Below are 21,631 nucleotides of genomic sequence, written 5' to 3'. Positions count from 1 at the left end.
AGGGGACTCACATATACTGTGTACACAGCACAGCACATCACACACACACACACACACACACACACACACACACACACACACACACACACACACGTATATGAATGATGAGAAGATTCTTGTGTAACAGAGCGTGATCTTGAGATCTTGGGGCTACCATGATGACGTTAGAGTTTGCACGGCTTTGGGGCCTGAGAGATGGTCTCACACACGCACACGCACACACACACACACACACACACACAGTCAGCTGTTTCAATCTGAGTCATACTATAACCCACGTCCCCCTTTCCTCCTTAGTTGCTCACGTTACACCAATCACACACAAACACATGCACACACACACACACACACACACACACACACACACACACACACACACACACTTGGGTTTAAACCTTAATTTGCTCTTCACAAATATATAGAATACACACCCAGCATTAATATATGGCGGGTATGGAGCAGCCTGCGTAACCCTTGTTAGTATGCTCGGCAATCCTCCATTATTCTCCTGCACAGTCCAGTCTTAAGCCTCCACATACATATATTTCTATATATAGAGCTATCAGTTCTCATCCCCTTCACACCACTGGCAGGCACGTGCTCTGAGCTGCACACACACTGCATGAAAAAGTGCAGGGAACCTCAGATGACCAGCATAGTAATAACTCAGAAGAAGGATGCACATGCTAAACATTTACAGGAGACTGTCCCTTTTTGCTCTCTCCAATATGTAATGCACATATTACACATCTGAGATTTACTTGTACACTGATTTGTGTATGCTTACTTTAGCATTAGCATTCCAAAGCATTGCCATTATATCCTCAGGGTTAATGTGTTTGTCTTTTATTGGTTGCCAGCATATGTAATTACATGCAAAGTTTAGAATGAAAGAACAAGACAGAGCAAGAAAGCTGACTTACATAACGCTGGCATAATTACTAATACAGTTTGTGTTTTATAAGGGAATTATCAGCATGTGTATCTGCTATAAATATGCAAATACACCATTTGAGACTATACACATACTCTTGTAAGAAGGTTAATAGTAGCTCATAGTAAACACGCAAGTCTACCGTGCATGCTAATTACCGATTGATTGATGGGTTGAAAAGTAAATACTGACGCTTCCTTTTCGAATGCTGTTGCAGCTACCCAGCTGTCTTTACACCACAGCTGGCCTCGGGGAAAGCAGGTGTGTAATGTAAATTGTGTGCTGAGTGCTCTAGTACACACAAATATCTTTTGCTGTATGTCCACACAAAACTGACAAGCGGAGGAAACATCACTCGCATTCTTTAGATAAAGTTAAAATAATCAGGTATTGCAACAACAAAATCAGTGGAGTAGAGTAAACATTAATAAATCTAAGGAGTAAAAGTGTCCCACAAACCTGAAATAATTAAGTCAAGTACTAATATTTTAAACACCTCGAAAATAAACAGCAAACAAAATTTGTTTCTGTGACCACCAGTCATAAAGCCATTTTATCTGCCCTTGTTGTCACTCTGTTGCAAACAGAACTTCATCAAGAGATTCTTGACATGAATAACATCAAGGCAGACATCAGAACAGCAGCTCAACTCCACTGAGCCTTGAGAAATAGATACATGAGCAGCAGAGATAGGGAGATACAGGCTCCTTCTCATCTCTTCAAGTACGCGATGCAGAGCCAGTGTGTGCACACTCTCACAGTGTCACAACTTTTTGATATCTTACCAAATTTGAGTAAAAAGGCAATCTCTTTTCTTTTCTGCTCTCATTTGTACTGAATTATCAATATCAAACACTTGACGTTGACAATCATTATTCCTGCATGCATTTTACTATGCATTTTTACTGAACATCAGCAGAATTTGCATTATAAGCCTGTAAACAACAGTGTAAGCATAATATATAAACAGATTATATAACCTGTGTTTTAAAGTGTATATTCAAATATTTTGAAGTTAAATACATTCAAAGGGAACATTACATGATGCACCAATTCTTAACCCGCTTTCTTATCCTCCCCGACCCTCTCCCTCTCCCAGCAGAGAACATTATTTCAGTGAAAGAAGAGCATGTGCCACAGGGTAGAGGAGCTGATCCTGAAATAACTTGTTTCTTTAAATAACTGAGGGAATAGACGCCTTCAGCTAAACATACATTAACATAAACAGCTCCATGTCACATGGCGTAATAGAACCCTGACCACAATGCTGTTTCAGGTGGGATGAAGTTTAATAGACCTTCCATGTCTTTGTGTCAGTGTTTATCTATCCAGGTACGTGGGAAGTGTAGATGTTTGTCATCATCATCTGGGTGCTTTTAGAAAAAAAAAGGTCAAAAATGTGGTTTATGTAAGAGCCAAATATCCAGAAAACAAGCACAACAATCACAACAGCAGAATAAAAGCACTTAGCCATGGGCATTTTGCTCACATGCTGTTCAACATCATAGAAACACACACACACACACACACACACACACACACACACACACACACACACACACACACACGCACCAACACTGTTGGAGATAAAATACCTATTTTTTTTAAGTAACATGACTTGGAGATTTGGTTTTCCTTACTGTCTCGTTGTAAGAAGCAGAATAGCCTGCCTCAGTGTGAAACTCTGCTAGTTGCTCACTTTAATCGAACATCATGAAAAACCTCGTCATCGAATTATTAAAGTGCATTAGGGCTCGGATTCCTAACAGGGTGGAAATTAATTTACTTACAGGGATTAGAAATTCCATCATTTGTTCGTCATGCTGAAAGGTCAGCAGATTTATGATTTGCACGTCTGTCAACCTCTGCACATGAAGAACTAGGACTGTGGCCTAAACCACACTAGCGGGGGACAAAATAATGGAGACTCTTATGCACTCTTATATAATGAAATCCAGTCTGACAAAGCCTCAAAATTACCATGAAGCTGAACACCTGTCTGATGCCATCTCAACACAAACTGAATACTAAAGGCTTCACAAAGGTAGTGTATTTTGCAGGACTGTATTGCATTGGATTGTACAGGTGCTCCTTCTCTCTAAAAAAAAATAATATATACTGACCACACGTGATGCCACATTCAGTCGGTTTGAAAGACTTGCTGCTACGATGGCAGAGCAGGAAAAACAGGAGGCCTGTCTGCTGACTTACACGTTACAACACACACATTTATCGTGTATAGTCCTCTGGCAAGGATGATGTAGTGGATTACAAATGTCGAGGAGTGGTAACTTCTCAGCGGGACAGACTGTCATAAGCGCAGCTAAAATTATCAGCTTGCCTGATCTGAGCCAAGCTGGGCAGGAATGTGTCACAGGAACCGCCTGTATCAACATATTAACACACGGCTCACACTCCAGCACACATGAACACACACAGACACACAGGTGCACACAACTCATTGCCGCAGAAGCATGTGAATGGAAAAAAATGAACACACGGACAACAAATCAGGATTTTGCCATATACAGATACTGACAGAGTTCAGTTAGAGGGCTTGATATATCAAATCTGTTGCTTTTTTCTTGCCAAACTGCATTTACAGCATGGTAACAGGACTTATATTTATTTTATTTACCGAGGTTTGATTAAAGCTGATTACAAGTGCTTTTACAGTTTTGATTTGATCTCAGAATAGACACTAAGTGCTCCAACACATCGTCATTAATCCACAGTAAATGGCTAAATTACAGGTTTTCTGTTCATCTAACCTTATATGCCCTGTGAATCTCTAAATGCTTTCATGTTGTGCTTTAGTCTTAAACACATCATTACATTATAATTGCTGGGCAGTGTATTTAGCCAGATTTTGGCAATGACAGTTTTTCCCTTTTGTGACGTGTTATGGTCAACTGTTTCTTTGATTATCAGTCATCACAGCCTTTTAGTTTTGAGTTTTAGTAAAGAATGGTATACAGTAGGATAACTCAGTTTTATGGTATTTTTTCATATTAACAGAAACAGAAACATTCAGTGCAAATGCTGCTTGACATACATACAGTGCCTATATGAGGGAGAATGCGTGTCCTTCAAGAAGTAATGAACCAACACATGACTGGTTCAAGGATTATTATCAAGACAGTGAACACAGGAACATCAATAGAGCATTGTTTCAACAGATCACTGAGTGTAACAAATCAATCGTTCAGTTGTATTTATACAGCCTTACGTCTCCACTGTCACAGACAGGGTAATGCCAGTGCTACTGTATATAATGCCAATTGGTATGCTGAACATCTTGTTTGGACCTTTCGATCATAGCTTGTAATGAATGGAAACATCAATACACAAATCTCTGTATTACCATAAAGGTCAGAATTTCAAGCCTTGATGGAGAACAGGCAGTTGTCTCCCTGTCAAGAGTATGCCAAATAGTGTCCAAGTAACCAAAAATGCAAATTTGAAATGTGAAAAATGACGTCAGACATAAGATAGCTAAAATAAGAAAAGTAAGAAAGAAAAACATGCCATATGCCTAATAATAACCTGAACCCATAACCCTGGACATGAAATTATGTAGTATCTTTGCAGAACTGTGCATTTAGCTATTTTAGCACACTGTATTGGGATTTATAGTTCTTGTTATTTAAATAATAAGTCTGCAAAGCAAATGTTTAACTGAATGTATAAATGAGCCAAGTACAAAAGTGTTTTATTGCTGAGGTTATGTGAAATGCTTAAGAAATAGCACAATATGGCCAGTGCTATTACTGAGCCTCCCTGAGGGATCTGTCTAAATATATCCAACATGACATGAGTGCATCTCTCCGCTCAGTCCCTAAGCTTTCACCACATGGCTCTCGCCCCACAGTACAAAGTAAATATGTTGGAATATGCTTTGGAATACCTAAACACCCGCAGCCACAGCACAGAAATACTCCCATATTTATTTCACTACCATACATGCATGCACTTCTAAGCATATGCAAACCGACATACACAATTATTAACAAGGGACCTTGTTAATAACCTGCATACTGCATACTGTGATCAGCAAGCAGATGACATTTAAATCTTCAACTTAAATGTCATATTTCGATCATTTTTGTGCTTCCAAGTTAAGTATAAACGGCACATAAAGCTGGACATGAAGTACATAAAATATATATACTAAAACCTATGACATATAATGCACATATAAAATAACACTGTGGCATAGAGCAAATAAGCCAGTAATTACTACCATCACTTCCACATGACTGTTAACCAATCACTTCAGACACTTAAACACAATGATCTTATTGTCAGTCTGCACTTGGCATCTGTAGACAAATTAACAAACTGAGTAATGAGATAGATGAGTCTAGCATGGTGTTGGAAAAGTCGGAGTTGGATGTTAAGAAAAATAAATAAAAACTCATTTTCAAACTCAAAAAAGTCAGGAAAGCCATATTAGCCATCATAGTTTTTACCGCAGAGGGTAGTAATAATTAACCTGACCAGACTCTTACAGAACTCCCAGCTGAGGGCGTTACATCTCCCAGAAGAACTCCTCTAGCTTATAGACTTTACTCAGACTTTCTCCCCTTCAGACTTCACAAAGTTACAACTTAATGAGTTTGAGCTGCGCTCATTTGATACTGTGCCAAAGTACAAGTTTATCATCAAGATTTTTCCTCTGCTCGGATGGGCTCATATCAAGGCAACATTAAAAAAACAACAACATTTACATAAACTTAGACTTGCACAAACATTTGCTTGACCATGCAGAGTTGAGGAGGAATTCTGCTGCTGTTACCCATGGCAACACAATCACCTTAGAGCTGATCAAGTCTACAAGGAGGCTGAGGAGAGCAGCACACCTTCACATACACAGGTTATAATATAGAGTACAAAATTGGCTCCGCTGACAATTACAACATCAACACCTTAACAGAAACAAGCCGGATGGGTGTGTATAACAGTTATGACACAAATGGGACAGAAAACCAGTAGTTACAGTACATGCGATCACTCAGTCAATCATTCAGTGAGTGGTTAAGTTTACATCACTGCTCGCCTGAGTCTCACCCCTCCCATGCAGCTCCAGTGACATTCCTCCCATGCCAGCTGGACATTCCAGTCTCCACTTCCCCCTACAGCGACCAGAGGTCTCCCTCGATCACGATTCCAACCTATTTAAAAAATGCCCTTGTTCAACATCCCAGCTTTTCTGCACATACATGTGCAAGATTGCACACCTTCTCTTGTGTTTTGTCTTGTTGGAGTTCCATTGAAGCCGGTGAAAAATTAGGTTGAAACCTTTACTGACAGTCTTGCGTTAAGCTTAATGTCAATGCATTACTGATACTATCCAAAGAGTTTTCAAAGGTTTTCCAGGAACTGACAGGTTGTAGAAATTGCTCAGTGCATGTGATGTGTGTAATCTGAAATTGTAGAAATCACCAAACTTGTGGACCCAAGGAGGTCTTCACCTGACTATGTTATATATACCTGACTATAAACTATATTTATAATATTGAGTGCAGTAAATAACATCACATTTTTGTTTTATGTTGAAAGTTCTTCAATAAAACAATCTGTCATCACGATTATTACACATTCAAAGGAAAGAATATTTTGAAAAAACATGCTGCATCAAGTCACAAACCATTATTTCAAGTGACCCCCAGTCACATCAGAACATCACCACACCACCTATTCAGCACAGATACCTGCAACCTATCTCTACACTCATCTATAATCACAGACAGGTTAGTCTAACAGACACAAGCAGGAATTATCTAGGTTATGCTGCACGGTACAAACCCATCGCAGTCCAGCAAATGGATTAGTTTGCATAAAGACAACATAGGGTGTATGCATCTACCAGTGGGAGGGAGGGGAAACAGGAGAGAGGGATGGAGTGGAGAGAGGGAGACGTGAGAGGAGGGAAGACTGGCACCCTCTGCCAAGGGGAGAAGGGTGTGAGATAGGAATATAGTGGAGGATGAAGGAATGAGCGCTGGCACACAGTGGGGATGGCATGAAAGAGCACGGATGGAGGAAGTCTTGAAGAGAAAGATTTACTTACAGCAGGTTCTTGACAGATGAAGGAGAGGTACAAGGAAGTTTCAGCGCGCTCTCCTCCACAGGGAGAGATATCTGTCCACAAAACCCGACATTGCCAAAGGAAAAAGCACCTCACACAGAGACGAGAGAGTCTAGCACGGAAGCGTGTGTGTGTGTGTCTGTGTGTGTGTGTGTGTGTGTGTGTGTGTGTGTGTGAGAGTGGATGGGACTGCTTTAACCTAAGTGTGTGCTAGAGGGGGAGGGGGAGAGAGAGAGAGAGAGAGAGAGGGGGGGGGCAAGGATACAGAGATTGTATAAGCTGACTGGCTGGTGTGAAAATGGGAGGGGGCTGGATTGACCAATAGCGTAAGAGATGAGCAGAGTGAAGGGGAGATGGCAACAAAGAGACAGAGATTTTTTATTTTTTTATTCCTGCCCTCACTCTCTCTTACCTCTGCTGTCTCTCTTGCTCTCTCTCTCTTTTTGATTGCATGTGTAAAGAGAGTGAGAAAAGCCCAAACTATCAAACAAGAAAATTGGTGATGCTTCATAACAGTCAGTCAGTGTGCTAAACAGAAAAGGCAAGCTAGTCTATCTCTCTTTCTCTCCTCCTCCTCCTCTCTCACACACACACACACACACACACACACACACACACACAGAGCATAGGTGCAGGGTAACTGATAGGAGAAACAAAAGAGATAAATAACCAAACCCTGCTGGGAACTCTAATAATTTATGGCTGGAAAAAGTGACAAATGTGGAGCTCAGCTTAAAAAAGCAGCTGGAGAGGTGTAAGAAATAATAATAGAGAGAATTTAGAGACACAGGGTTCGAGTTCCTTGCAAGGATAAATAATGTTGTTTTTTAAAGTTTGTGTCTATCATTTATAGCTGGCATAGTAAACAGAGGGCGTAACAGTAAAATATATGGACAGGACATTTGTAATAGTGGTGTTTGTAAGATCTGTATGTGTGTGGACAGAGGAGGCATGAGCACCATCTTCCTTGATTGTGTGTGCATGCGCATGGGGGTGGGGACCGAACTACCTTCCCAGGATTTTGCTGCGGGAGCACCATGTTGCCATGGAGACTGCATCCAGTGCAGCAGAACACGCAGATGGCTGCTCTCACTCTCTCTCTCTCTCTCTGAAACAGTCCAGTTTTCTTCTCATCCTGACCAGCAAATCATAAAAGCTGATCTCTGTGCAGGTTTAGAAAAGACCCTCCAGGTACAGACGAGCTTTTGACTCAGCATGCAGGCAACTATTTTTTGACATAAGAGAAACAGGCCTATCCATTGTTTTCAAGAAGCTGCACAGGAAATACTGCAAAAGTACTCAGAGAAAAAGCACAATCTAATACAGTTAAATGTACTCTATATAACACACCAACTGCATAATTATATAACCTTCAGGTGTAAAACATCATAGCATTTACAGCCTGTGTAAAGTGTCCTGTGTAGACAATATTATAATGTGACGGCTGGAGCAGAAAAGATGACGTAAAAACAATATGGTTTAATCAATATCTCTACTATTGAAACTACTGGTGATCCTCCAATTGACTGTCTAACTTCTACGCATACATTACTTTCACTTAATAATACAGTATTATAAAAATTATATGCAGAGACTTGAAATTAATGCAGGGTCATGTTGATTAATTTCTTTCTTTCTTTCTATGCATGCACGGAATATCCTTTGTTTCAAGTCCTACTTATCATTTAGTTAATTTAACAATGGATAAAGCTGCCAGGAACTTAAAATACAAGAAAAAGGACAGGCTCTGAATAATAAAATGAAATATTACAAAATATTCTAATAATACATATAGAAATACATATAGTTTCACTATTTTTCCCGACAGACTTTTTGTCCTATTGTTATTTCAAGCCTACAGTATGTATGCCATTGTAAAAATATTAAAATAAAATGATGATAAATCGTAGTGACTGATAATTTCTTTCAAAAGCTTACAGATAATATATTGTGTGAAAGCCTCACATGATATAAATAAAGTTATGTTACAACAGTATAAATAAAGCATGCCCAGTGTAGTCACCAATGAATTAATAGACTCCAGAGTTAAGGAATGCATCATAGTGAACATTTTGTACACGTCAACTGTGATGGTTTCAAGGAATAAGTTGATTGTCATACTGAAATTAAATAAAAACAGTATGGAAGGTAGAGAAGTAATATACAAAAGTATGGTATGTTTTTGGGAAATGGTCAGCAGTAATTTGAAGTAATTTGCAGGTAACCTGCTAAAATTTGTAAAATCACTGGCATGGTAACTACTGAAGTCCCATCTTCATGTTCAGAACAAGAACTTAACTTCTGTTCTAACTTAAAAAGGCTCAAGGTCATGACACCATGCACATATAGTGGCACTAACAGTAACAGTATGCTTTCTGTCCCGAAATCTCCACTCAAAAATCCTTCATTAGCTGTATTAACTGGTAGAAATCGGGCTAAACCCTTGTGAATGTGGAGAGTAGCCTGAGAATCAAGCAGTAGCCTCAATGAGCTTTGGTTTAGCACTGAGGTGTGTGTGGGGGAGGCTGTAAGTATGAACTGGATGTATTAGACTTCTTATTCTGTTTCCAGACAGCAATAACGGGAATTATGACTCATATAAAATTTAAGGACCAGATTTACTTTACAGGCTTTAGATGTGATGCATTCTACCCCAAACACATGCGCTATATTCATCAAGCAGACGCTCCAGGCTGGTGTTTGCATTTGATAGTTTGCATGGTGCGGTCTCCTCATTGCACATGCAATAGGAGAATAGAAGGATGAATATGCATTTTGCTTTGGGAACTGTGGTTTGTGTTCATCAAGCTTAAATTTGAACTGTAAAATAGAGACTGCAACTAAACTTGTCTTTTGTTTTGTTAAGACATGTATGTGCATTGGCTGCAGTTACCTCAGCAGTGTGTGTACCTTGCATATATTTAGTAATCATAATCACCACATAATTTCTGACTTAAGTGATCTCAGAGAAATCCCACTTCTGAACTGTGCCTATGTGAGCTCCCTTTAACTGGCAGAGTGCTGAATACACACAGATTGCAAAACAATCAACCAATTGCCTAACCCCATAATCTGGCCCTGAGGCTTTCTTGTGTCGTCCAGAAAACAACAAAACAACTGCACATTAACGTGCATCTTTCTGCTCAGTTAGACTGTTACTACTGAGCTCCCATGACCTTAAACGATCGACTAAATTAAACCAACCGCAGATGATAAACCACAAACATTACCGTCTGACCCCTGTAAACCCAATTAGGTGGCTTCCTGCTGAAGAGAGACATGGTGCCAAACCTCCTGTGCACACAACCTGATGAATATTTTGACTGAGAGAAAAGAAATCTGGTTTTGGTGTCATAACAGCATTGAAATAAAACAAATGACTAAAAAAGAAATACAAATTGACAGCACCGCCATCCGCTCTCCTTTCTGGCAACAATGTGACATTTACCCGGGCAATCAATGCTCCGACTCCCTGATGTTAAAGCCCATCTCATCAGTGTAGACAGAAAGCTGCATGCATCCTAATCAGAGTGGCTACAGCTGGTGCATGAAGGACATTAAAATCAGCACAGAGCAATCCTATTTTAAGGTTACTGATGAATATGAAGAGTTTTGTTACCTTTATAACAACAAACCATGTAATTGTGTTTGTAACAGTTGTAGACGACACTCACAGTTTCAGCTTGGTGGTATTACTTTGTGATATGGTCAGGATCAAACAGCAGACAATGCAAAATATGTGCAAACAAAACAGATGATTTTCTTTTTTTAACGTCTTTTGTGTACACTTACCCTTCCATTTTTACCAGGAACAGGCTAGTCACTAATGAAGTTTAGCAGGTAAGTGTCCTAGATTCTCCAGATGCTCTTCTTCTTTCCTATGAAGGAAAAAGCTGAGATTAACAGACAGCTCTGCAAACCTGTTAGCACTGATTTATAACAAGAAACACACAAGCGTTCTGGACATTTTTGCACATGAACACATATTAATTAATATTTAGTTTTTTTAGGGATTGTTCAGGGGGACCATAATGAATCATTATGTCACATGCATTCGTCTAAAAATTTAATTACTTTAGTCCAAATGTAATGACTTATTACTTTACTCATCTTTCAGAGGTCCTACTACTGTTTCACGGAGGGCCTTCATGGCTCTGTGCTCGATGTAAAAAGTTCAAAAATGCAATGATAGTCGCTGGAGACGTATCAGACTTCAACCAACCAACCTCTATTAAATTGCGCCATCTAGTGACCGACTGTGAAGAAAATCATCTACCGCATCCAAATATCTAACTGGATGGGACTACAGGGACACATACACTTTAATGCAATGCATACAAAAGGACGAAGTAACGCTGGGATCTAGCACTATCAACGAAGACGGGCATAAAAGACAAATCAAATAACGGCTATGAAAAACAAAAACCTTTGGAGCTGAAAATAGCTAGCAATTTAAACATTTGTAATATAGTGTCTCAGAAGCAGGCTGAGAAATGTCTTTTTACTGTATGTTTTGACAAAGTTTTGGTGTGCGTAAAAGCAAGCCCTTATCCAAAAAGACACACTAGAGTGGACAGAAATAGATACTACCGTAGAGAAATTGGTATCTGTCCTATTTAACATTGCACCGACCTCGTGGCGCAACGGTAGCGCGTCTGACTCCAGATCAGAAGGTTGCGTGTTCAAATCACGTCGGGGTCATTTCTTTAATTACATTGACGCTGATAAATTGCCGATTAATCATATCACAACCAATCGAGTAATTGCATGAATTCTCTAGTTAACACAACATCAATGAACTGACAGTGCATCACTCTTAAGAGGAACTCTGGCACTTCAAATACGATAAACTATTAATTTATAGGCCTATTTGTGTGAAATTATTATTATTATTATTATTATTATTATTATTATTATTATTATTTTATAGTATACAACTTTTTACTGTTACTTTTCCTTAAACTCCACAACACACTCTCATTTTCTTTCTTGAAACCTGATTCTCCATTAGCCTGAGCCTGGAAATGAGGCTTGCAAAGTAGCTGTCACTTTCTACCACAGATCAGTCACAGTTAAGAGTGTCAGCTGAAAACCTCAAATGTGATTTAAAACGCAACTTTGGGAAGAAATCTTGGTGGATTCTTTTCAGTTTTCCTTTCCAAACTCAAATCTGATAACAACATGCATAAACAAGCCTAATGCCCATAGCTGCCATGGCAGATTAAGTTTACAGCACAAGCAACCACCACAGTGGCCACAGAGTGTGATCTTCTGTCCTTATACTAAAGAGCAAGGAATTAAATAAGGACTTTTTCTGCAAGCTTCATAGCTGATCTGTTATTATGCATCTTTCAACAAATATTAAATATGAATATCACTCTACCTTTTCAGTCCAGTTCCCACATTAAAGAAAGGTCCAAGATTGTCACTGTAAAGGCCTTTTTTCTTCGTCTCCTATTGACCTTAGTTTAGTTGTTGTTCCTGTTCATTTCCATTTCCCTTCTGTGTTTTCTCTGTCTTTAAGATACTGGCTTCCTCTCTCCTGTCACATGCTCTTCTCTGCTTTAATGCTTTCTCACAATACAACTTGCAAGTCTCACCCTCCCTCTCTCTCACTCAGTCCAAGTTTCCCCCACCCAGCCTCCCCTTTCTCTTCCCTATTCATGCCCATTTCTCATCTTTCACAGAGACACAAACACATGTACTCTGAATGCACAGATGATTAGCACGGCCCCGGTGAGAGACAGCAGGTCCCCTCAAGTCCTCAGGAGTTGACTCACATGAGATGGTCCTTAGTAGCACTCAATGTTCTATCACAATGGCCTGATTGTACTCCGGAGCTCTCATTTTACATCAAGCAGGTCAGTCGCTGCTGACGTAGCGCCCTGCTCCAAGTCCCAGACTGTTATCTCTGCTTGCGTACAAGGCCATGCTTCTGTTTAACTAACGTGAAGGAGAGCTTGCATGCTTCTATCTCAGAGAAAAGGCTACATTTTCATTGCCACAGAGTAGCCCAATTCCTTAAAAAAATGCCCATATATTTCCAAAATTCCCTCCTTTATTCTATTCATTGTGCCGTATGATTTGAAATGCCAGGGGCCTGAAAATATCCCCATTGAGCGCTCGCCAGTGGGAGGGATTGATGTGGGAGGACAACAGAACAGTCAGAAAGGAGCCTGTATTGGGCAGTTTGTTCAAGAGAGTATTATTACACTGGGAGAGCTCAAATGAAATGGCTGTAAACAAACCCTGTTTCCTAAGTAACACAGCTGAATGTCTCTTTCTGTCTAAAATCTCAGCTACTGCTGAGCAGATGAGGGTGGCACAGTGGTGGTAGGACAGATCATCTGGAAGCCAAAGGAGGGCTGGCAACAGCATGTGTGTGACTGTCACTTGTGATGACACTACCAACTAAGAGTAATTTACGAATGTAATTGCTTTTGTCTTTGTGGCCGTCTCGGTGTATATATATATCTTTAAAGTTTTAAAAGTTCAACTGCTAACTCCTTTGCTATCTGAACAACTGTCCTCCAGCCAAGACTGACAGAGAGAAGAAATAATAGATGAAGCGAAAGGCAAGTACCTGAAACTGAGCTGGCGTCGCTAAGGAGACATTAGCACCAGTAAGCCTTTCAAGGATCTCATGAAAAGGGTGGAAAAGGATACATTTCAACCTGAAAAGCAGTAAGTAATAAAGACTGTTGAGTGCATAATCCATATACAAGTAAAATTAAAAAGGTAGAATGTCACCCTTTATTGCACACAAAAAGACAAAAAAGAAAGAAAGATGTTATGATTTTTGAACATGGTTTGACTTCCACAAAATCAAAACCTTCACAGTTCAAAGCAAGTCCTCATTTGCCTTGGTTCCACTGAAGGGTAAAACCATAACAGTAAAAAAAGACAAACAAATTTTAACAATCTAAAACACATAAAAATGACAAAGCTTGGTCTCTGTCTCTAAATAAAATTTTAATCAAGTATTAGATCCTTTGAAGTTTTGTTCTTCCACGTCACCGGGCTTACTTCTGCCTCCAATGCGCCTGAAGAAGGATATGAACCCAGACGAGTTCCCCTCGACAGGATTCTCCCCCTTACTGCTGAGCACTGCTCCTTTTCCTCTCATATTTTCTGTCCTTGATCCAGAGGAGTACGACCTTTGAGAGATGCTCCTCTGGAACAAGTCCCCCAGTCGGAAAAGGGACGATGGAGACTGCCTGGTTTCATCCATGGAAACCGACCTGAGGATTGGACCGCAAGATACAGCTCTCTGACTGGGGCACTCGGGGAGAGACGCAGAAATCCCAGATGGAGATGTCGGACACTCCCGGTTGGAGGAATTGGGGAGAGGATTGCCTTTGCCACTCTCCCAGACTCCGTCATCAAGGTCATCTCCACCAAACCTTGAGGACAGCCTGCGTTGGAGTGCTTGTCTATTGGGCTGGGGGCGGTTTCGTTGGGAACAAGTCAAAGGGCTCAGGATAGTCCATGGGGAGCCCACATCCCCATTGTTGGCAAAGAAGAAGTCTCTGGTTCTAGGACGAGGGGTACTTGGGGTAGCTGGTGTTTCCGACCGACGAGGAGTGCCTGAAACTCTGTCCCCGTCGAGGCTGCTTTTGCTGCTTTGGTAGCGAAGCACCTTCCGAGTTATCTCGCGCATCTTTTGAGCTTCTTCTTCGTTTCCCATTTGCTCGTCCTCTTTCTGCAGTTTGGGTTGTTTCTTCCCAGGCTTCTCCTGTCTAGAACGGGGTGTAGCTTTATTTGCTTTTACTGTCTGAGAAGTGCGCTCCGATGGGGATCCTTCGATAGGGGGCAGCAAGTTCTTCCTGCATCTGGCCAATCCCTCTGGAACCGTGGACAGAAAGCTGTGTAAGGCCGACTCCAAGCTGGAGGAGTCCTGATTTGGCTCAGGTCCTTGGCAAGACACTGTGGAGCGGCGTTTGGCTGCAATACGCACACTTTCCTTCCGCTTGTGCCTTTGCTCTGCTGCCTCTCGCTCTCGGTTCTCCTAAAGCCGTGTAAAGAGAGGATATATTCAAACAAGAGGCAACTAAGTGCAAACTAATGACAAGAAGACACCTTAAATACAAAGCAACAGTATAATTCTTTCTATGCTTACCCGTACAGCTGTGTCAAACCGCTTGCAAAATGAATGGAAGATGGAGCAGCACTCCTCCAGTTTGAAAGTAGCTGGGTCTTCGCAGAAGTACTCAGCGACAGCGTTGCTCAGAGTCTTCAGTTCCCGCAGAGAGGACTCCACATCAGCCAGCTTGGCCTCAGCCCTCTGAGAAATTCAAACATTAAAACGGTATAAAGAGGGATCCAAACTGCACAAAGTATTCACAAGCTCAGTCTGTGCCTTTGTACATTTACAGGTCCAGTGTGTAGCATGTAGGAGGATCTATTTGCAGAAAGGAATATACAATTCATTGGTATGCTTTCATTACTGTATAATCACCTGAATCCTTTAAAGCCAAACAACAAGGGGGAAACATTACCATGAGAAATGTCTCCATTTGTTGCAAAATGCCAGGGTGTCTGCTGCTGTACAATTTCACTTCCTTGACCTTTTTGACCTCTCTCTCAAAGTCTGTGATGACGTCCTCTTTACAAATCCTGTTAGAGAGCAACATTTACACTTTGGCATTATGTATTCCTGGTATTGCAAAACTGTGCATCATACCAAGTAACAAGATACAGCTACTGTTAGTGAACAAACCCAACCTTGTTCAGTAAAATAACCAACTAGATTGTAAGTATACTAATGATAGCCACCTTGATGCCAGCCCAATGTGTTCAAGCTGGTTGGGAAAACGCAGCAACTCTGCATCGATGTCCTCTGCTTGCTGTGGGTGATAAAGGAGGGAGAGCAATAGTGATGGAGAGATGGAGCAGAAGAATAAATCAGTTACACAACTGTTTATGGACACAGCATGATAGCAGGGTTTTTGTCCCTTTTCTTCATTGAGCATCTGTGCATCCCAGGGCTCCTACTCACCTTGGCAACATAATGCATGAGGTTCATGCCAGGTTTGTTGGCCTTGGTGTCTGCCAACTTGAGGAGAGAGGTCATCCTGAAGCCAATGGCATTGGCACTGTAACCACCCTGAATAATTCATTATTAAATGGTCAGTTCATCACTTTAATAAACATTAGTGTACAGCAACTGCAGTAATGCCATATATGAATATCCTTGTTTTCTTTTTTTGTCTTATGAAAACTCCATATAACATCAGTGTAGACTTTTAGTTTGTTAATAATAGCGTTTGCGTATACTTGAATGTGTAATGAATATGTGTTATTGATTCTTGATACTACAAAATGCCACTTTTCAAGCCCTTGGTTGTTTTTTAAGGCAATTCTCTCTGTGTAAATAAACAAATAAACATGTAATTCTTAAATAAAAATACCAACAGCGTTCATGTAATTCCCCGCTTTCAATACCAGCCGAATGACTGAGTGGAGGTCATCGCAGTCCAACAGCTCTACGGAGAGAGACGTAAAAGAGATGGAGACACAGAACCTTGATATAAATGTGAAACAGAAAATGTGTGGTGTAAAACAGGAAGAAACTGGGATTGTTAGCAGCTTTAGTGGATATGTGTGAGAAATAGTACCATTAGCCCCTTTGGTCATGACAGCAACAGAGTTCTTCACCTCCTCCATGAGAGGAAAGAATTCTTCCCTCAGCACCATTCCTTTCAGGCGTTCCTCATATCTGAAGGAAACAAAAATAAAAACAGCACTTAACTAAAACTGTTAATTATTTTATCAGTTTTATTACCCATTTTTAAGCCTATAGATATTTAGATATGGTAAAATCTTATAAAATATTAGCACAGAGTTCCTCAATGGATGCACATGTTTTGATGTTTTGTATGTGAAGTCTGTGGTGCATATGTGGTGGAGTTAAGGAAATAATAAGACATATGCAAGTTAGTAGACGAACAAAAAAAACAATCCAATACATATTTTCACAGCAGCAATTCATGACTAATGAGTTGGATTGAGATTGCAAAGAACATTTTTTACAACTAACAAAACAAATTTAAAAAAAGATTTTTGGATAACGCACCCCGGCACTTTGACCAGCTGCACCATGAACTGGTCAGCCTCAGGTAACGCAGACAGGTTCCCACTGAATGACAGCAGCTGCTTCACCTGTGCATTAACACATTTTCTGTCATTACTCATCATAGATACTACAAGATCAAACTGGAAAAAAAGGGTGCAAGTATCAATGTTCATTAGGCTTATTTTTAGGCATAAAGAACCAAAGTGGAAATACAAGACGAGAAAAGTAAAGCTGTCGTTACCTCAGTTTCCTCTGGCAGCAGTTTACAAAGCTCTTTTAGTTTGCCTGTTCCAAATCTGAGCCAGTTCCCTTGACATATGTCCTGCACCATTTCTGTCACTGGCCTGCAGAGGGAGACAAAACACAACAGTAATAAAAAAAAAAGGCAATTGTCCTGCCTGAAGTCTTGCTATAATCAGCATGACTATCAAACATGATTAGTTCTGCTAAGTCATGCTAGCTGTTTTTCTACCTTCCAGGCTGCCACTGGTTTCCATTCATTTCAAAACAGTGTGAAAAACAAATTACAGGGACTTAAAACCAGCTCGAGGCATGTTATCCATTACACTGAGTGTCATGCTCATGCTTTATTTTCTCTCTTTTATGTTGCATGACATTGCTGTTGTGGACCAACTAAATGCTAAACAAAGTCAAACCCTGAAGACAAACAATGACCAAACATGGATGTCATTAAAATAATTATGTTCATTAAGTAGCGTTTGGCATTTAAAAAGTTGTTTGTCGGCAGCCGACTGTGAGATAGCGGATGTGGGACCTCTGCCCTAAAGGATGACATACAGTATGGTTTACACATTTCAGTTTTAACATGCAAAATTGTGCAGCAAGGTGCTCCAAAAATTATTTGTGCTTGTCTTATCCATGGAAAGGGTTTGTGTAAGTATGAAGTTTCGATATTGTACTGTTGTATTTAAGAATGTCCCTCAGTCGCATATGCATTGGGACACAACATCCCCTTTCTCTACAGCAGTAGCAGGCTAAACATACAAGGCTGTTGAGATATTCAGTCAACACATCACTCTTCAGATGAAACTCAACCCTTATATATTTATATTTGTATTATTATTTTACTATTACTATTTATAGTGTCTCCAAATGTCAAAATGCTTCCAAATGGCATCATCAAGTGCACTTTCGTCATTATCACACAGACACTGACGCAATTAGAATTTGACTAACGTGCCAAAGCAGACATCCTTACAGTACCTGGCTGTTGACACACATTGAGAGTGCATTTGGTATTCAAAGTGAAAGCTGAGTGAACCTTGGACTGAAAGTGACATCATCTTGATAAGGTTCTCACACACAAACTCCAGTGCAGAGCACAGTAAGTTAAACTTGGACCTAGATCTAAAAATAATAAAATATCACAAAGTACCTAAAATGTTTAAACATTTAGGCTATTTAACGCAACTATACCCTCTCCCCCTCATACTTTTACACTTTTAGTTTATTTTTCTCATTAAAATCTATCGTTACTGTCTAGCTACCATAATACAGATATGGGTCGAAAGGGAGGAAACAATCGGCTGTGTTAGTCGATAAGTAGGGACTCAACAAGCAATTGTGTCCCTGTTGTTAAACTAGAAACTGTATTTTTTAAGGAAACAACTACTCAGCTACATAGAAAGAATTAGCAGATACATTACAGTGGAAATCTAACATTGCTACAAACCTGCCGGGTGTATCCTCCCTTTCCATCCTCTCTGCTAATCCTCACATACGAGGTCGGGTTTTCCTATCATTTAGGTATTAATACAGTGAGTCCTAATTGTTAAAACAAATGTGTTCTCTATGTTGTTAATGAGGGCTCCCAAATGATCTTTAAAAGGGAATTTCCATTAATTTGAATATGGTCCGCTGAGATAAAGTGCCTGCTGGGTGGATAAATGATTAGCACAGAGGAAGTAAGTCATGATCCGTATTCTGACTCTATGTGTGACATTACAGAAGCGTCCTTTAATTCTCAATGTGTTCTTTCTTCTGTGTTTCCATTGAATCATACTAACTTTCTTCTTTTAGACACTCGTCTCACCAGTATCACTCTCTTTTCGACTGAACTTCAGCAATCCTTACCTCTTGAATTGTCTCAGGAAGATCCCAATATTCATACTCTTTTTAGAGTCAAGGATTGTGACCTAAAGAGAGAAGGGGGAAAAAAATCATTAATATCAAAAAGAGGTTTAACGTCTGTACAGCCATATTTAGACGAGAAGACAAGTCTATACTCAACATTATTTTTCACATAGTCTTTGAGGAAGCAAAAACACTCCCAAACACAGTTTAACTCCAACAGTTCCTCATTGATTACATTAGTAGTATGGAACATTAAAAAAGCAGTTCCTATTTGTGTGTTCATTACTTCCCTAGCTTGGGCATTCTGTGTGAATTTACATGCCCATAAACTGGTGTTGGTCTGCATCAGTTACTGGAAACCTTTGTGACAAGGTATCTACCGTAATGTGGCATGAGTGCAGCCGCTCGCTGTTTACCTGAGGCTCCTGTTGGAAGAGGTCCACGCCATCACAGTTCTTCACACCCAAGAACCTTGAATTGCGTAGCGAGGCCCGTTTGTCTACGTGACTGAACAACTCCTCCATGCTCCGAATATCCAGCACAAGGTCCCTCTGAGGCCGCTTAGACGTCCACACGTTCAATTTGCCCAGGACACGCTGGCTGGGGATGGTGTCCCAGTTAAGCTTCTTCATGGAACGTCGCTGGCTATTCCGAGAGCCAAAAGGAGAGGGAGAAAGGATAGAAAGAGGTGGAGGTGGTGGTGGTGGTGGTGGAGGAGGAGGAGGAGGTGGTGGTGGTGGAGGTGCTGGTGCAGTGGCAACGCACATGATGGGAGGCGCAGGAGAAGATGATTGGAGATTTGAATCATCCAGTGAAACAGGAGGAGAGGAGTCTTGAGAAGAACAGTTGGGAAGAGAAGCAGATTTTAAAATCAGCACTCCCTCCATCTGTATCTCTCAAATTGAAAAGATGACGGGAGGAAGTATCCCACTGTTGACCAGTCAGATCTGAGGAGACAGAGAAACACAAATCCATAAAAACTGCAGTATTTTAGTAAAACAATTCGTTTTTAACATGAAACAATGTGTCTCTTATATAAAGTAATCGTAGCTACAGATGATTTTTTTCATCAAAGTGAGCACATGCCACTGGCAAAGCCATGGAGGCGATTCAATTTATCAACATCACATTCAAGTGATAAAACATCACAAAGTTCATATTTCTGCAACTGCTGCTTGCTGACAGCCTCACATACGTTTAAGCAAAATGCCACAATTTTCTGGTCAAAAATCCAACAACTTAAATACTTAAACAAAAAAGCAGTTTCTTTTTTTTTGGGGGGGGGGTTAAGCTGAGTGACCTGTAAAATGGTATCAGACACTGCAGTATGTCAACATTGTACCATCACTTCCTCACACACACAAAGAATAGTCTGATTATTGTTTGACCTTCTACTTCTCTTCCTTTAACTAGGATATATATGATAGCATAACATTTGCTCAACAAATATAGTGTCCTCCCGTTCAATTTTTTTTTTTCCATATGTGGATGTTACACGAAACTTCACTGAGAAAATGTCGCTTTTTTAATTCTCCCTTCATCACAGCAAAACTATGCTGCTGATGCCCATTGCTTATTTTTCGAGGAGGGAAGCTGCAGAAAATAACATTCCAACTAAAGCAATTAAATGCGTTTATACTGAAACATATACTATTGGATGGGGTATTCGTACGCCGAATATAAACGCAAACACAAGTGACAAACGTGTATGTATTTTCCGACAAACAAGAGATCATTAATTTGACAATTTTTTTAAAAAAGAGCTTCGATGTCAGTCCTTTTATAGCCAGGGGCTCACAGCAAACCCTCCAACATACACAATAACACGTAAACGGCAGCGTTTTTAACTGAACTTTCACCAAAGCATCGTTACAGATAAATGTTACTCACCGTGGGTTTAAAATGTAGCTGTCAAATAAATCCTCACTCCGCCGTGCCTCGTGTTCTTGCAGTCTACTACTGTCTACTACAGTCTACTACAGCCGTCTGCCTCACTAACAGCAGTCACAGGTGCAGGACGCGCCTCAGCCAATCAAATTCAAGTCAGCCTCCAGGTACGGGGACGCCCTTCAGGGGAGAGGCAAGGAAAAGATGGTTAACAGCTTCCATTTGGTGATCAACCGCTTCCAATATTAACAAAAATAATGTATAAATGTAGTATTTATATTATTTAACATATAATATATTAACTTAGCTTGCCTCAAAACTTTAGTAAAGGCAGGTAGAATATAATGAATATGAATTGACGCTATACAAATAAATAAAATTGAATTGAATTGAAATTTAAACATTTATTTCTATAGCTAAAATATATTATATAAAATATTTATATATATATTCATGTCCAAATTAAACAACACAACTGCACACATACATTTTGTAGGGGGAGCTCCTGCTTGAGTAAATAATCAATTTAATTATAAGAGAAATTTGATAA

General features: G+C 40.1%; 2 protein-coding genes and 1 non-coding gene across 4 annotated transcripts in view; 1 reads left to right on the top strand and 2 right to left on the bottom strand.

Moving 5' to 3' along the window:
* trim3b (tripartite motif containing 3b) overlaps window positions 1-12,629 on the bottom strand; it is a 30,682-nt gene extending 18,053 nt beyond the window's left edge. Inside the window, exons 1-2 of one of the 2 annotated variants that reach the window (XM_051400939.1) lie at window positions 12,409-12,629; window positions 10,818-10,903 (exon numbers count right to left, since the gene is read on the bottom strand). The gene's annotated coding sequence lies outside the window, so the exon portion shown is untranslated. Of the gene's footprint in view, window positions 1-7,007; window positions 7,206-10,817; window positions 10,904-12,408 lie in introns of those variants that run through there. The other variant, XM_051400938.1, reaches the window with a different exon arrangement.
* Window positions 11,655-11,726, top strand: trnaw-cca (transfer RNA tryptophan (anticodon CCA)). Its single transcript has one exon. It is a non-coding gene; the product is annotated as a tRNA-Trp (tRNA).
* A 1,135-nt stretch (window positions 12,630-13,764) lies between the features above and the next one.
* Window positions 13,765-21,475, bottom strand: fhdc3 (FH2 domain containing 3). The gene is made up of 12 exons (XM_051401256.1): window positions 21,085-21,475; window positions 19,611-20,141; window positions 19,195-19,256; window positions 17,342-17,444; window positions 17,101-17,186; window positions 16,643-16,743; window positions 16,440-16,510; window positions 16,024-16,131; window positions 15,801-15,871; window positions 15,524-15,641; window positions 15,145-15,309; window positions 13,765-15,033 (listed from the first exon to the last, which is right to left on the bottom strand). Exons 2-12 carry the CDS (start codon window positions 20,079-20,081, stop codon window positions 14,002-14,004), a joined length of 2,388 nt encoding a protein of 795 aa, XP_051257216.1. The 5' UTR covers window positions 20,082-20,141; window positions 21,085-21,475; the 3' UTR covers window positions 13,765-14,001.
* Window positions 21,476-21,631: the final 156 nt, after the last annotated feature.

The sequence above is a fragment of the Dicentrarchus labrax genome, unplaced genomic scaffold (genome assembly GCF_905237075.1).
Source record: "Dicentrarchus labrax unplaced genomic scaffold, dlabrax2021, whole genome shotgun sequence".
Taxonomy (NCBI): domain Eukaryota; kingdom Metazoa; phylum Chordata; class Actinopteri; family Moronidae; genus Dicentrarchus; species Dicentrarchus labrax.
The sequence above is the reverse complement of the archived record's forward strand: the minus strand, read 5'-3'. Positions and strand labels throughout refer to the sequence as shown.

Bases quoted from the DNA above. Each gene is read 5' to 3' on its own strand.
- fhdc3 (XM_051401256.1), bottom strand. From the start codon at position 20,081: ATGGAGGGAGTGCTGATTTTAAAATCTGCTTCTCTTCCCAACTGTTCT. The intron at 16,744-17,100 runs GTGCGTTATCCA...TGTTTCCTTCAG, and splicing joins CAGCTGGTCAAAGTGCCGGG to ATATGAGGAACGCCTGAAAG. The intron at 16,511-16,642 runs GTACTATTTCTC...CTCTCTCCGTAG, and splicing joins CATGACCAAAGGGGCTAATG to AGCTGTTGGACTGCGATGAC.